Consider the following 14,426-nt stretch of genomic DNA (forward strand, 5'->3'; position numbering starts at 1 on the left):
ACTTTCAATCAAAACTGGCATCACCAAAAGGCAAAATGTCAGGGGTAACCATGCCAAGGAGGCATTTCCTTACATGAGGCATTTCCTTACATATTCCTCGTAATGAAGTTTGTTAAGCCAAATGTTGCTTTGATTGGACTCCCTGACATCCTTTGCGAGCTTTTCATACTCAACACATCACTACTGTTGACAAATGGTTGTACTAAGCTTCAAAGTTTGAACCTGTCCCGATCATCAGAATCCCATCACAAGATCCAGGCAATGGAGAATCTACAAAGACACCCAGAACCAGAAGACTCCTGCCACCCAGCTGCCTGGAGGGGACACTAAGAACAAAGAGCAACAATTGGGGGTCTCACATCTTCACTTCCCCAGCCTGTTCACTGCCTCCTCCTTGCAGGAGGCTGGCCCTCTATGTAGTGTGCAAAGCTAGGGACATTGTGCAACAAAGGACTTGATGCGCATGCACAATATCACAGAGAGGAGGAGTCACTTGATCTTGTGACTTGAAAAAGCTTCTTTGAAGAAAAACTTGTAACACTCTGAGCTCAACACTAGACGGCGATATATTCACAGCTTGTGTATCTGCAACTACGCAGGCCATTGAACAGTCTTTTTGTGCGTAATTAGGCATCATAGGCATCGATGGAAGATCACCTTTAAAAATACATATAAAATCGTATAGATGGTTTACCAAGTTCTTCTTTTGCAGGTTGGTCGAGGTCATTGTTGGGCAGCTCACGGTTCCAGAGGGAGCAGCAATGAAAGGTCTTTGGAGCTGGTGCAGGGCCATTGCAGGGGACCACTTGGAAAAGCACTGCACAGGTAAGTTTAAAGATGGTTCCTTGGGGTCCCCACAGACTGTCGAGGTCGCAAGGGGTGGGGGACCCTTAGGGCACAGCAGATTCTTTGGTGCAGGGCACAGGACGGCCGGGTGCAGAGCGAATCTGTGAGCCAAGAGCTGTGCTCAAGTTTGCCCTCTGCAACAGGAGTTCATTTGGTTCAAGGGTCTTTTGCAGGACAATGGGGGCACTGTGGCAGGAGATTCGGGGTGTTCCTGAAGTCCCTCGACTGGGGCTTCCACCTGGTCCTTTTTCAGGCCCTGGCGGGCTGGTTTTCTCGGTGTCCGACGTCAGCTCTCCAATACCCAGGGTATTGGTACGGTCTGACCACTGGAGGGTGCAGTGCCACCAAACTTGGCATACTTGCAAGGTTTGTCTTCGCGGTCGTCGGTGTGTCGTTGGGTCCAGTTGCGACTTCCGGTTCGGGAGGTAGCGCCTGGTCAGTGAAGTGACCCTCACTGGCTTGCTGGTTTCTTTGGGTTGTAGAGTGGTACCTCCATTCTGGAGAGAGTTCTATGGGGATATTCGAAGCCTGGAGGTCCTGCTAGCATCAGGTCAGGAGGTCGAGTATCAGAGGCGGTAGCCCTTTGAAGCTCGCTGCCAGGGCAGAGCACATTCCTGAGGGAGGGGGAGTTGGCACCTCCACTCAGGAAGGGCTTTGTTCTACAAACCAGAGAGACGATCTCTCCCCCAAGGTTTGTAGATTGGGTGTCTGGAGGTGGCAGCCTGGAAAGGACCAGTCAACAACCATGCCAAGGTAGTTATCTTTTGCAGGGGCACCTCTAACGTGACCCCTTGGTACATTTAGGGATACATCCAATACTGGTACCAGGTTGCTTTTATCATTCTGAGTAGTTTGATGCCAAAAAAACAGGGTTCAGAGTAGCTGGGTAACTTGTAGTGAACAGGGTCATGCACACGTATTAAAATGGCTGCTCTGTTCACTCACTATGTCCAAGGTTTGGCAAGGACGCCGTGGGGGCATATTGCTCATGCAGCTATGCCCTCACATATGATATAGTGACCCTGTCTTAGGGCTGGAAGGCCTGCCAGAGGGATGTCTTACCAATAGTATATGCAGTGTATGGTGGACAGGGCACACAGGCAGTGTGCCATGGCGACTAAATGTTTTAGGTTTGCACCAGGACACCCAGCCTGCAACGGCAGTGCTGGGTTCATCTGGACCCATGGACCTAGAGGGTGGCCCAATCAGTGCTCCTGCCCTCAGTATCCTATGCCATAGGTACCTAAGTACCATTTATTAGGGACATACAGTGGCAGCTAAAGGTGTTGCCAATTACCTTTGCAGTTTTTAGGGAAAAAACACTGGCATTGGAAACCTGGTTAGCAGGATCCCAGTACACTCCAGTCCAAGTTTCATCCAGAAATCAGACATAACGTGAGGGGTACTGCAACAGGGTGCCAGTTTCCCACACTCCTCTCTAAGAGGAACCATGGGGTTCTCACATCTCCACTTCCATCGAGTGCTCACTGCCTCATCCTCTCCAAGGGGTACCATGGTGGTCTCACATCTTCACCAATCATCCTGCTCACAGCCTCGTCCTCTCCAAGTGGAACCGTGGGGGTCTCACATCTCCACTTTCAGCTCCCGCCGCTCCCTCGTATGGTCAGGTTCCTTTACTGGAGCCAGCTGCTTGGATTGCAGCACTAGCAGTTCTGGAAAAGTCATAGTTGGTCCTTATTTCCAAAGTCCAGTTCCAATATGAATATGTCAAAGTTCTCTGGTCCAGTCAATGCAGTCAGTTGTCCGACACAGTAAAATGCTAGCTGGTTCTCTGGGCCAGGCATCTAGTTTGGTGCACTTGCAGGGCTCTGCAGCGTGTGCTGACCGCCCGTACATTGCTGCCCTGCAAGAATTAATGGTGAACTATGAAAACTTAAAGAGGCCAGTGAGCCCTGCCAAACCAAACTTTGGGCTACCAAATCACTCCTTCAAGGCACAGTTCTTTTTGTGGCTTCCTGGGATTAGTGGCCTTTTTAGGACGTCAGACTTGGTTATCCACACCACAGACGCCTCCGACGCTGGAAGAAGAGAAACCGAAAATATTCTGCATTGTATATTCTTGGGATATCCTGTTTGAGGTTCAAATGCTATTATGAATGAAAAGGGAACAACCCTCATCAGTGTCAACATATTAACACTGATAAAACACCTGCACAACCACAAACTAAAATGCAATTCAAAGAAAGGAAAGCGAAATAGAGAATCAGTAATTTTTCTTCCCGAATGGGCCGACACAATGTAACTTTGTTATACCGGAAGCAGCAAGAAAGGCTGGTCTTAGATTATTCTGCTTGAGTTTTGTTGTTCAGGGATGTCACTAAAATATTGTTTCTTCTTCCTTTTGTTTCCTCCAGTTTTGTGCATCTGGATAAAAGGTGCAGTGTTTAGAAAAGGAGCCTACATCTTTTCCTACCGTGAAAGCTTCATCTGATCACTGAACATCAGGATGTTAATGCCTAATATAGGGGTGACGTAAGCGGCTTGGAAAGTTAAGTAATTTAAACACAGCCCTTGAAGAATACCAGCCCTCCTCCCTGAGCGCACAGTATTATTAGCACAAAAGCTGCAACGCAAAAGCTGGGGGTCTAAGGATCACTTCTGAACCGCGCTCATATTTATGGATCACCTGAGAGCGGAGCGCCTCGCAGCCGCATATGTTCTCGTTGTCATACATTAAATAGGATGACAATGCTTAGAGAGCTCGGTACTGAGCCACGCCCACTGTCAAGCTACCTGCTGTAAAGTCACTGGTTGGCGTTCAAACAAGCGAATCAGAAGGCTGTTTTTTCAACATCTGCACCGCACCCTCACCTAGGACCTTAAGCAATAATACGTTTGCAAGGCACACGGAAACTTCATGCACAAATCTATAAGTAAACATACAGGTCTCCTGGTGGAAGAAACAAGAAGGGAATAGGAAAAAAGAGTAACAAAGGAACAGGAAGGAGAAGAACAAAGAAAGATGTAGAAGAAAAAGGGTAAAAGGAGAGGAAGGCAAGACAGTGAAGAAAGAGGTAGAGTAAGAAAGTTATGAAGAACGACAGCAGGAGGAGAAACCAGATAAAGGTAGGAGTGCAGCGTTCACCCCCAGACCCTACTCTCAGGCTCTCAACCTGATGCCTCTCAGTCCCCTCCCCTTGGTCTCTTAGCGGGGTGACCCCTTCAGCCCCCTGCTCTCCCATCCAGCTCTCAGCTTGGTGCCCCTCATCCCCCTCATCCCTCTCCCCTTGGTCTCTTAGCTCGATGACCCCTTCAGCCCCCTGCTCTCCCATCCAGCTCTCAGCTTGGTGCCCCTCATCCCTCTCCCCTTGGTCTCTTAGCTCGGTGACCTCTTCAGCCCACTGCTCTCCCATCCAGCTCTCAGTTTGGTGCCCCTCATCCCCCTTCCCTTGGTCTCTTAGCTAGGTGACCCCTTCAGCTCCCTGCTCTCCCCTCCAGCTCTCAGCTTGGTGCCTCTCAGTCCCCCCCCCTGTTCTCTTAGATGGTGACCCATTCAGGCCCCTACTGTCCCCTCCAGGTCTCAGCTTGGTGCCCCTCATCCCCCTCCCTTGGTCTCTTAGACGGTGACCCCTTCAGCCCCCTTCTCTCCCCTCCAGCTCTCAGTTTGGTGCCCCTCATCTTCCCCCCTTGTTCTCTTAGATGGTGACCCGTTCAGCCCCCTGCTCTCCCCTCCATCTCTCAGCTTGGGGCCCCTCATCCCCCTTCCCTCGGTCTCTTAGCTCGGTGACTCCTTCCCCCCCTCCAGCTCTCAGCCTGGTGCCCCTCAGCCTCCTCCACTCAGGTTCATGCCCTCAGTACCCCACCCCGGCTTTCAGTCTGGCCGAGATGACTCTGCTGGTACCTCCCTCAGCGCTCCCCGCCTCAGTACCTGCTGCTGTCGGTCCACCAGGGATGGGAAGATGAGTCCAGGGCAGTCACACAGCTTGACTGTGGGTGTCAGGAAGTAGGTCTGGAAGTACTTGGTGTGTCCGGGGGTGCGGGACACGCTCACCACCTTCCTGCCCACCAACCCATTGATCAGAGAGGACTTGCCTACATTTGGAAAACCTGCAATGAGAAATGGGGTGATCAGAGGTTGGAATGGAGAGGATGGTTAAACTTGGAGCAAAGCAGATAAGTAGAGGAAACCCTGAGCAGCTCCTACCCATCCTACTTGAAACCCTTTAAAAGCCACTCAACACTTCACAAGGGTCAGCTGTAGTGCGAGTGTCTGCGAGTGCTAGAGAAGCATCTGGTGGGTGGCAGACATCCCTAACGACTGCAGCCAAGGGGCTGCTCTCAGACGCATCCGCCAGGCTGGTATTCATTGCCTCTTAAGAACCGTAGGCTTCATGGCATCTCAAAATCACTTGTAAACCATCTAAAGACATCTGCGAGCAGGAACCTCTGCGTCCAATTCTTTCATGAAGAGGGGAATGTCATTGGTCTTTTGTTTGTTTCAAGGACATACAATTTACGCGCGCACATCATTGGCGGCTTTTAGGACCTATGATGAACCTGGTTAGTTACCTGTAATAATTCACTGCATGAATGTAGACTCACATTCTTTGCGCTACTCTGTCATTTGATGGTTGGGCCTGAAAATCTTTTACAGTTGGTTTGAGAGCATGGCCGTACCCAGATCATTTGATCAATGGAAAATGAGCTTTATGAAGCACCACTGAGAGTTCGGTGTTGGCCATAATGATGATTGCCTTGAGTACACATTTGGATTGGGCAGAAGTTGTTTTCTTTCACTAACAAAGAGTTCCTGTGCTGCAGTTTGTGCCCTGTGTGAAAGCTTATGCCCACAACAGCAGTACTGAGTTAGTTATGGTGACAAGTCAACGACTGAGGGTAAAGGCTTGACCTGTTTATTATTAAAAGTGACAAAAGCAGTATATTAGTCTTATCTTTTGTGAAACCCAGGTTAAAGTCTTAAGACTTTAAAACTGGAGTGCCATTAGTAACGCTATTAGACAGGCATTTAACTATGTGGAGTGTCACTTGTTACTATAGTAGGCGAGGGTTTTGGTTACCTCGGCACAAACCCTCGCGGTGGAAGATCTGCGCTTTGAGAATCCTTTTTATGCTGTAAGAGGGGTTGGACATTGTTTTACTAACTGTAATTTTGTACATATTTAAAATTCTAAAACTGAATACTGTGGGTTGTCCTAAGGGAACCCTTACATGGTACACTGTAGGCTTGAGTTAGGGATGGTAACACGCCGGTGATAAAAGCCACAGCCCTGGCTGATTCATAAGAAAAAGTTATGTCCGAGGCCATAGGCGTAAACTCATTACATTTACAATAGATACATTAGCTCAAACTTATTTATTGTAAAGATCATATGTTAAAGCCCGTAGTCCTTTCAGAGGGTAATGTTATTACACTGTGTTAAAGCCTGGCGTACTTCCAGAGTGCATTGTTTTTAATGTGGTAAAGTCTGAAGTACTTCCAGAGTGTACTGTTGTTAATGTGGTAAAATCCGAAGTCCTTTCAGAGTGTATTGGACAGACATCTTAGCTCTTACGCACTGAATGCAGTTCATGGGCAATGGATAACATTTCTCTTATTAATTTATCCTCTATGTTTTCAAGGACATGATCCAGCTTCCATGTTTTTCATTGACATTGGTTTCTATTCAAAAGGTCACTGAACTGCATGGTGTGCCTCAAGTGGAAACCCCTGGGTCCACTGAGCTGGTGTCACCAAATCAAGAATGGAGACCGCATTGGTGTGGGCTTTGAGGCAGTGTCAAAAGTTGATATTTCCCATAAAGAACCTTAAACAGATGCTAGTGATCTCAATAACTGTATCATACATGATCAGCTTTTACAGAGCATGAAGTTACATACCTTCAGCCGCCCTTCTTAGCAGATTCCCTACGAGTAACTCAGTAGGTACATAACAAGTGCTTCTGGCTTTAATCAATATGTTTTTGTTTTCAAACCCTTCATAAAAGAGAGAACCACACGCTTTCAGTGCACGCAATGCAAGATGGACAAATCGCCCACCAGTATGCTACACCGTTATAAGATCTACCACTGGATATATGTAACTACGGCCACCAAATATACATACCCACACAGCCTATGGTTAATATACCGTCCTTGTACAGCTCTTCGCAGACAGCTCCTAACTCCATGGCCACATCGGTTTGATGTTCCACCAAAACAGCCTCCTCTTCCTCCTCCTCCTCTTCATCATCAGAGACATCGGCCAGCTGGGCACAGGCTGTGTCCCGCTCGATCTTCTCTTTCCAGCTGTTGAGATCCACTACCCACCATTAGCACCGAGGGACGAAGCAAGAGAAAACCACGAGAGGAAAAAACAAGGGTTAGATAGCAGGCCCGTCACAACGTAATCTTCTAACTTATCCTCACCAACCCATCTGGCAAGACCAATGATTACTTTAAAAAGGACTGTTCCTACATATCCACAGATGCTCACCTCTTTTTAACCTTTGAGTGCCTGGACACCCAGAGCCTTTAAATAAAGCCCTGCTGGACCAGATCCAGTATGCCAACAAACACTCACAAATGATCCAAGGAGAGGTTCCTTGCAAGGAATAACAATGACTGATACACAAAGTCATCCAATGTGTATGGTCGCCTTGGAGGCTGACTCACCTGTGTCAGTGTACAATAAAAATATGGACCAATGCAGATAAAAATGTAGAGCATATCTTGTCACAACGGGATGTGATGATTCCTCAGCCAAGGGGGAGGAAAACTGTCAAATGGAATTAAGACACTCTGGGAGAAAGGATCGGTGCCTCAGTAAAAGCACCTTGTGCTGAAGTACAGAGCTCACTTCTTGCCAAGGAGCCTCGAGACGTACTGCTCATTGGGAAGAACTTCCTTAACAGCAGCTTCAAATCATGAGATCCTTGGGTTAACCTGCTTATGTACAACTAACGTGCACAAGGCTCAGATCCCATCAGGCCTGACAGGATGGAACAAAAGTAATATGATAATCGGGTAACCCTCAACGGGAACTTTAAATACAGAGGGGGATACACGCCTTGCCTGTTCCTGTCAGTGCCTAAGGGTAACAAATAGATGTAACAAAGATCTACATCTGCACAATTCTATATGTGCACCAGGTCTGGCATAGCGCCTTTAAATAGCCAATACTGTGCGATCGAGGAGCTCCCAATTCTCCTTGGACTAAGCTCAGTGGCATGAACTCCACTACCGAGGCATTTACATTTGTGTTTTGTGATTGTTCAGCACAATAATCACTTTAAGGTATCCAGGCACTCACAGACCCATAGAAAGTGTAGATAAGTAAATAAAATAAAAACCCTACAAACTGCTGCAAAGAACCAGGTTTTCAGATGTTTTATAGTTATCATCAGGGAGGGTTCAGAACGTAAGGTGTTTGTAAGCTATTCGTAGCTTGGAGGCTTCAAATGAAAACACCTTTCCACCTAGAGTGATTCGGCGGAATCTTGGAACTGAAGGCAAACAGGCTCATTGAGATTCAAGAGGTCGCTTTGGGTCATACATCACAAGTCTTCTTAGCAGGGCAGGGTTCAGCTTATTTGGGCTTCTTCAGTAGCTTGTACGTGGTACCAGTGACAAAACAAGCACAAAACTAACGGATGGGAATACCCACTGTAATTTGGACATCACAATGGGAAAACACGCATTACACAGACTGCAGGAGGCTGGCCTTCTATGCAGTGTGCAAAGCTAGACACACTGTGCAGGGGTCCAGGCAACCACACGCTGGTTTACAGAGATAACCAGGTGCTCTAAATTTTAAGGTAGCGTGGTCGAGCAGTTAGGCCATTGTTGGAGAAATGCAAAGCATTTGTTGTACTCACAGTATCAATCATGCAACTCACACACGCAAAGGAATAACTGAAGACCTATTTATAAAAATACTTTACATGTTAATATAAATTGTAAGACCAAAATCACCAGAATTGGGTAAGTACTTTTTGAGATATGAATTTTTCACGTTTAATAAAAATAGTCTTTTTATGTGTAATTACGCACCATAGGAATCAATGTAAGAATACCTTTAAAATACATATAAAATTGTACAGTTGGTTTACCAAGTTCTTCTTTTCCAGGCTGGTCGAAGTCATCGGTGGGCACAGTGTGGCAGCTGGAGAAGTTCGGGTGGCTCCCGGTTCCAGCTGGAAAAGCAGAGGAAGGTCCCTGGAGAGGGTGCAGGGCCACTGCGGGGGGCAACCTGAAAAAGCGCTGCACAGGTCCCCTTGGAGTGTCGAGGTCACAAGGGGCAGGGGACACTTAGGGCACAGGAGGTTCTTTGGTGCAGGGCACAGGGCGGCAGGGTGAATCGGTGAGCCAGGAGCTGTGAGCAAGGATGCCCTGAGGAGCAGGAGGTAAGTTGGTTCAAGGATCGTTGCTGGGACAACGGGGGCACTGTGGCAGGAGATCCGGGGTGTTTCTGAAGTCCCTCAACTGGGGCTTCCTCCTGGTCCGGGGCTGTTTTTGTTTATGTCCAACGTGGGCTGACCAACTTCCCTGGTATTGGCACGGTTTGGTTGCTGGAGGTTGCAGTGACACCAAACGTGGCATACTGGCAGGGTTAGTCCTCGCAGTCAGGGTGCAGTTTGGCCTAGCGTTGGCATTTGTTTCGGGAGTTAGCGGCTGGTCGCTGAAGTGACCCTCCCTGGCGTGATGGTTTCTTTGGGTTGTAGAGTAGTACCTCCACTATGGAGGCAGTTCTCTGGCGATTGGAGAACCCTGGGGGTCCTCTAGGGTTTGTGTAGAATTGTCCATTAGTCCAGCAGCCCCTCAGCGGCGACTGTCAGGTTCTAGGTGCAGCAGGCAGGATTTGGCGCCTTTTCTTTGGTTTAGCAGGTCCACAGTTCTTGTGCTTCAGATCTTCTTGGTGCTGCTCTTTTGCCGTTGAATCTGATTTCCTGGTCTAGGGATGCCCACTAAATACTGTATTTAGTGGTCGTTTTAGGGGGAACCTAGTAGTGACCAATGGGTCATCTACCTTAGGGTGGCTACACCCAGTAAGTGACCACCTCCTGTGTGAAGGGATCACTTACCTATACCTGATGGCTATTTTTCTTCCACTCAAGATGGAGGAAAATGAAACCAAGTGTCCACCTCACAGGCAACTCTGTAGGGGTGGTGCATGCCAGGTGGGGTAACTTCCCCTATCCTTTGTGTATGTTCCTGCCATAGCTCCCGCCAAAAGTGGGGGTTTGCAATAGGGGTTACCATCTGCTGCTAGCAGCAGTCCTGGGTGTCCAGTTTCAAAGGTGGTAAGCCCTTTGAAGCTTGCCGCAAGGGCAGTGCACATTCCTGAGGGAGGGGGCTCCACCCAGGAAGGGCTTTGTTTTGCAACCCAAAGAGGAGTTCCTTTCACCCCAAGGTTGAACATTGGATGTCAGGCTGGATGGAACCAGTCAGCAACCATGCCAGGGTAGTTAACTTTTGCAGAGGGCACCTCTAAGGGGACCCCTGGGTACATTTAGTAATAAATCCAATACTGGCACCAGTATCAATCTAGCATCCTGAGCTGTTTGATACCAAACACCCAGGACTCAGAGTGGTCATCATTTGGCTGTCAAACCTGTGTTGAACATGCATCCAGCACATGTAATAAAATGGCTTCTCTGTTCACTTACTGTAGGAAAGTGCCTTCTTTATTGGCATGGATACCCCCATTTTCTGCCTGTTGTCAGTATGTTTGACTGTGTTTACTGGGTTCCTGCTAATCAGGACCCTAGTAACTTTGCTCTCTCCTCCAAATTGTACCTTTTTCCTCCCCACAATCGGCATACTGGTCCCCCTCTATAATCCCCTAGTATATTGTACCTAGGTACGCAGGGCACTGGGGTTCCAGGGGTTCCAGGGGATCCCTATGGGCTGCAGCAGTTATTCTGCTACCAATAGGGAGCCCGTAGGAGGCTGGACTGGCTTGTAGTGAGTACCAAGGGGTACTTACACCTTGCACCAGGCCCAGGTATCCCTTATTAGTGTATAGGGTGTCTAGCAGCTTAGGCTGATAGATAATGGTAGCTTAGCAGAGCAGCTTAGGCTGAACTAGGAGACGTGTGAAGCTACTACAGTACCACTAATGCCATATGCACAATATCATAAGAAAACACAATACACAGATATACTAAAAATAAAGGTACTTTATTTTTATGACAATATGCCAAAAGTATCTCAGTGGGTACCCTCAGTATGAGGATAGCAAATATACACAAGATATATGCACACAATACCAAAAATATGCAGTATAGTCTTAGAAAACAGTGCAAAACAATGTATAGTTACAATAGGATGCAATGGAAACACATAGGGATAGGGGCAACACAAACCATATACTCCAAAAGTGGAATGCGAACCACGAATGGACCCCAAACCTATGTGACCTTGTAGAGGGTCGCTGGGACTATTAGAAAATAGTAAGGGTTAGAAAAATACCCCACCCCAAGACCCTGAAAAGTGAGTGCAAAGTGCACTAAAGTTCCCCCAAGGACATAGAAGTCGTGATAGAGGAATTCTGCAGGAAAGACACAAACCAGCAATGCAACAATAATGGATTTCCAGTCGAGGGTACCTGTGGAACAAGGGGGCCAAGTCCAAAAGTCACAAGCAAGTCGGAGATGGGCAGATGCCCAGGAAATGCCAGCTGTGGGTGCAAAGAAGCTTCTACTGGACTGAAGAAGCTGAGGATTCTGCAGGAACGACAAGGGCTAGAGACTTCCCCTTTGGAGGATGGATCCCCCACGCCGTGGAGAGTCGTGCAGAAGTGTTTTCCCGCCGAAAGGACGCCAACAAGCCTTGCTAGCTGCAAGTCGTGCGGTTAGCGTTTTTGGATGCTACTGTGGCCCAGGATGGACCAGGATGTCGCCAATTTCGTCTGGGGACAGAGGGGACGCCGAGCAAGACAAGGAGCCCTCTCAGAAGCAGGCAGCACCCGCAGAAGTGCCAGAACAGGTACTACGAAGAAAAGTGAAACGGTGCTCGCCTGAAGTTGCACAAAGGAGTCCCACGTCGCCGGAGACCAACTTAGGAAGTCGTGCAATGCAGGTTAGAGTGCCGTGGACCCAGGCTTGGCTGTGCACAAAGGATTTCCGCCGGAAGTGCACAGAGGCCGGAGAAGTTGCAAAAGTCGCGGTTACCAACAATGCAGTCTGGCGTGGGGAGGCAAGGACTTACCTCCACCAAACTTGGACTGAAGAGTCACTGGACCGTGGGGGTCACTTGGACAGTCTTGCTGGATTCGAGGGACCTCGCTCGTCGTCGTGAGAGGAGACCCAAGGGACCGGTGATGCAGCTTTTTGGTGCCTGCGGTTGCAAGGGGAAGATTCCGTCGACCCACAGGAGATTTCTTTGCAGCTTCTGATGCAGAGAGGAGGCAGACTACCCCCACAGGATGCACCACCAGGAAAACAGTCGAGAAGGCGGCAGGATCAGCGTTACAAGGTCGCCGTAGTCGTCTTAGCTACTTTGTTGCAGTTTTGCAGGCTTCCAGCGCGGACCGCAGTCGATTCCTTGGCAGAAGGTGAAGAGAGAGATACAGAGGAACTCTGATGAGCTCTTGCATTCGTTATCTGAGGAATCCCCAAAGACAGAGACCCTAAATAGCCAGAAAAGAGGGTTTGGCTACTTAGGAGAGAGGATAGGCTAGCAACACCTGAAGGAGCCTATCAGAAGGAGTCTCTGACGTCAGCTGCTGGCACTGGCCACTCAGAGCAGTCCAGTGTGCCAGCAGCACCTCTGTTTCCAAGATGGCAGAGGTCTGGAGCACACTGGAGGAGCTCTGGGGCACCTCCCAGGGGAGGTGCAGGTCAGGGGAGTGGTCACTCCCCTTTCCTTTGTCCGGTTTCGCGCCTAAGCAGGGCTGAGGGGTCCCTGAACTGGTGTAAACTGGCTTATGCAGAATTGGGCACATCTGTGCCCAAGAAAGCATTTCCAGAGGCTGGGGGAGGCTACTCCTCCCCTGCCTTCACACCATTTTCCAAAGGGAGAGGGTGTAACACCCTCTCTCTGAGGAAGTCCTTTGTTCTGCCATCCTGGGCCAGGCCTGGCTGGACCCCAGGAGGGCAGAAGCCTGTCTGGGGGGTTGGCAGCAGCAGCAGCTGCAGTGAAACCCCTGAAAAGGCAGTTTGGCAGTACCAGGGTCTGTGCTACAGACCACTGGGAGCATGGGATTGTGCCAGCTATGCCAGGATGGCATAGAGGGGGCAATTCCATGATCATAGACATGTTACATGGCCATATTCGGAGTTACCATTGTGAAGCTACACATAGGTAGTGACCTATGTGTAGTGCACGCATATAATGGTGTCTCCAGCACTCACAAAGTCGGGGAATTTGCCCTGAACAATGTGGGGGCACATTGGCTAGTGCCAGGGTGCACACACACTAAGTAACTTTGCACCTAACCTTTACCAGGTAAAGGATAGACATATAGGTGACTTATAAGTTACTTAAGTGCAGTGAAAATGGCTGTGAAATAATGTGTGCATTATTTCACTCAGGCTGCAGTGGCAGGCCTGTGTAAGAATTGTCAGAGCTCCCTATGGGTGGCAAAAGAAATGCTGCAGCCCATAGGGATCTCCTGGAACCCCAATACCCTGGGTACCTTAGTACCATATACTAGGGAATTATAAGGGTGTTCCAGTAAGCCAATGTGAATTGGTAAAATTGGTCACTAGCCTGTTAGTGACAATTTGAAAGAAATGAGAGAGCATAACCACTGAGGTTCTGGTTAGCAGAGCCTCAGTGAGACAGTTAGGCACCACACAGGGAACACATACATATAGGCCACAACCTTATGAGCACTGGGGTCGTGACTAGCAGGGTCCCAGTGACACATAACAAACATACTGAAAACATAGGGTTTTCACTATGAGCACTGGGCCCTGGCTAGCAGGATCCCAGTGAGACAGTGAAAACAGTGAAAACACCCTGACATACACTCACAAACAGGCCAAACGTGGGGGTAACAAGGCTAGAAAGAGGCTACTTTCTCACACCCATGGAAAGGGTTCTGCAGGCCTGCCATTGCAGCCTGCGTGAAAGGGTGCACGCACCGGGTTTCACTACAAGTCCCTGCACCAGGTCACTGTAAAAGACCCCTATGGTAGGCCCTCTCAGCCCACAGGGCAGGGTGCAAGTACCTGTTTGTGAGGGCACCCCTGCACTAGCAGAGGTGCCCCCACGAACTCCAGCACCATTTTACTGGACTTTGTGAGTGCGGGGACACCATTTTATATATGTACTGGACATAGGTCACTACCTATGTCTAGCTACATAATGGTAACATAGAACGTGGGCATGTTTGGTATCAAACATGTCAGAATGATACCTCAATACTATTGCAAGTATTGGAACTATCATTCAATGCACTCTGGGGGCTCCTTAGAGGACCCCCAGCATTGCTACCACCAGTCTTGCAGGGTTTTCCTGGGCAGCGCAGCTGCTGCCACCCCTCAGACAGGCTTCTGCCCTCCTGCTGATTGAGAAGCTCAAGCCCACGAAGGTAGAACAAAGGATTTCCTTGGAAGAGGGAGGCAACACCCTCTCCCTTTTTAAATAGGTGTTACAGGCTTGGGAGGTGTAGC

At 48.8% G+C, this 14,426-nt stretch overlaps 1 protein-coding gene across 1 annotated transcript in view; it reads right to left on the bottom strand.

The window, feature by feature from the left end:
* Positions 1 to 14,426, bottom strand: part of GNL1 (G protein nucleolar 1 (putative)) — a 272,389-nt gene that overhangs the window by 62,150 nt on the left and 195,813 nt on the right. The window contains exons 8-9 of the mRNA XM_069241958.1: positions 6,932 to 7,126; positions 4,736 to 4,914 (exon numbers count right to left, since the gene is read on the bottom strand). Coding sequence (XP_069098059.1) covers positions 4,736 to 4,914; positions 6,932 to 7,126 — 374 coding nt within the window. The remainder of the gene's footprint in view (positions 1 to 4,735; positions 4,915 to 6,931; positions 7,127 to 14,426) is intronic.

Source organism: Pleurodeles waltl, chromosome 6 (genome assembly GCF_031143425.1).
Source record: "Pleurodeles waltl isolate 20211129_DDA chromosome 6, aPleWal1.hap1.20221129, whole genome shotgun sequence".
Lineage (NCBI taxonomy): Eukaryota > Metazoa > Chordata > Amphibia > Caudata > Salamandridae > Pleurodeles > Pleurodeles waltl.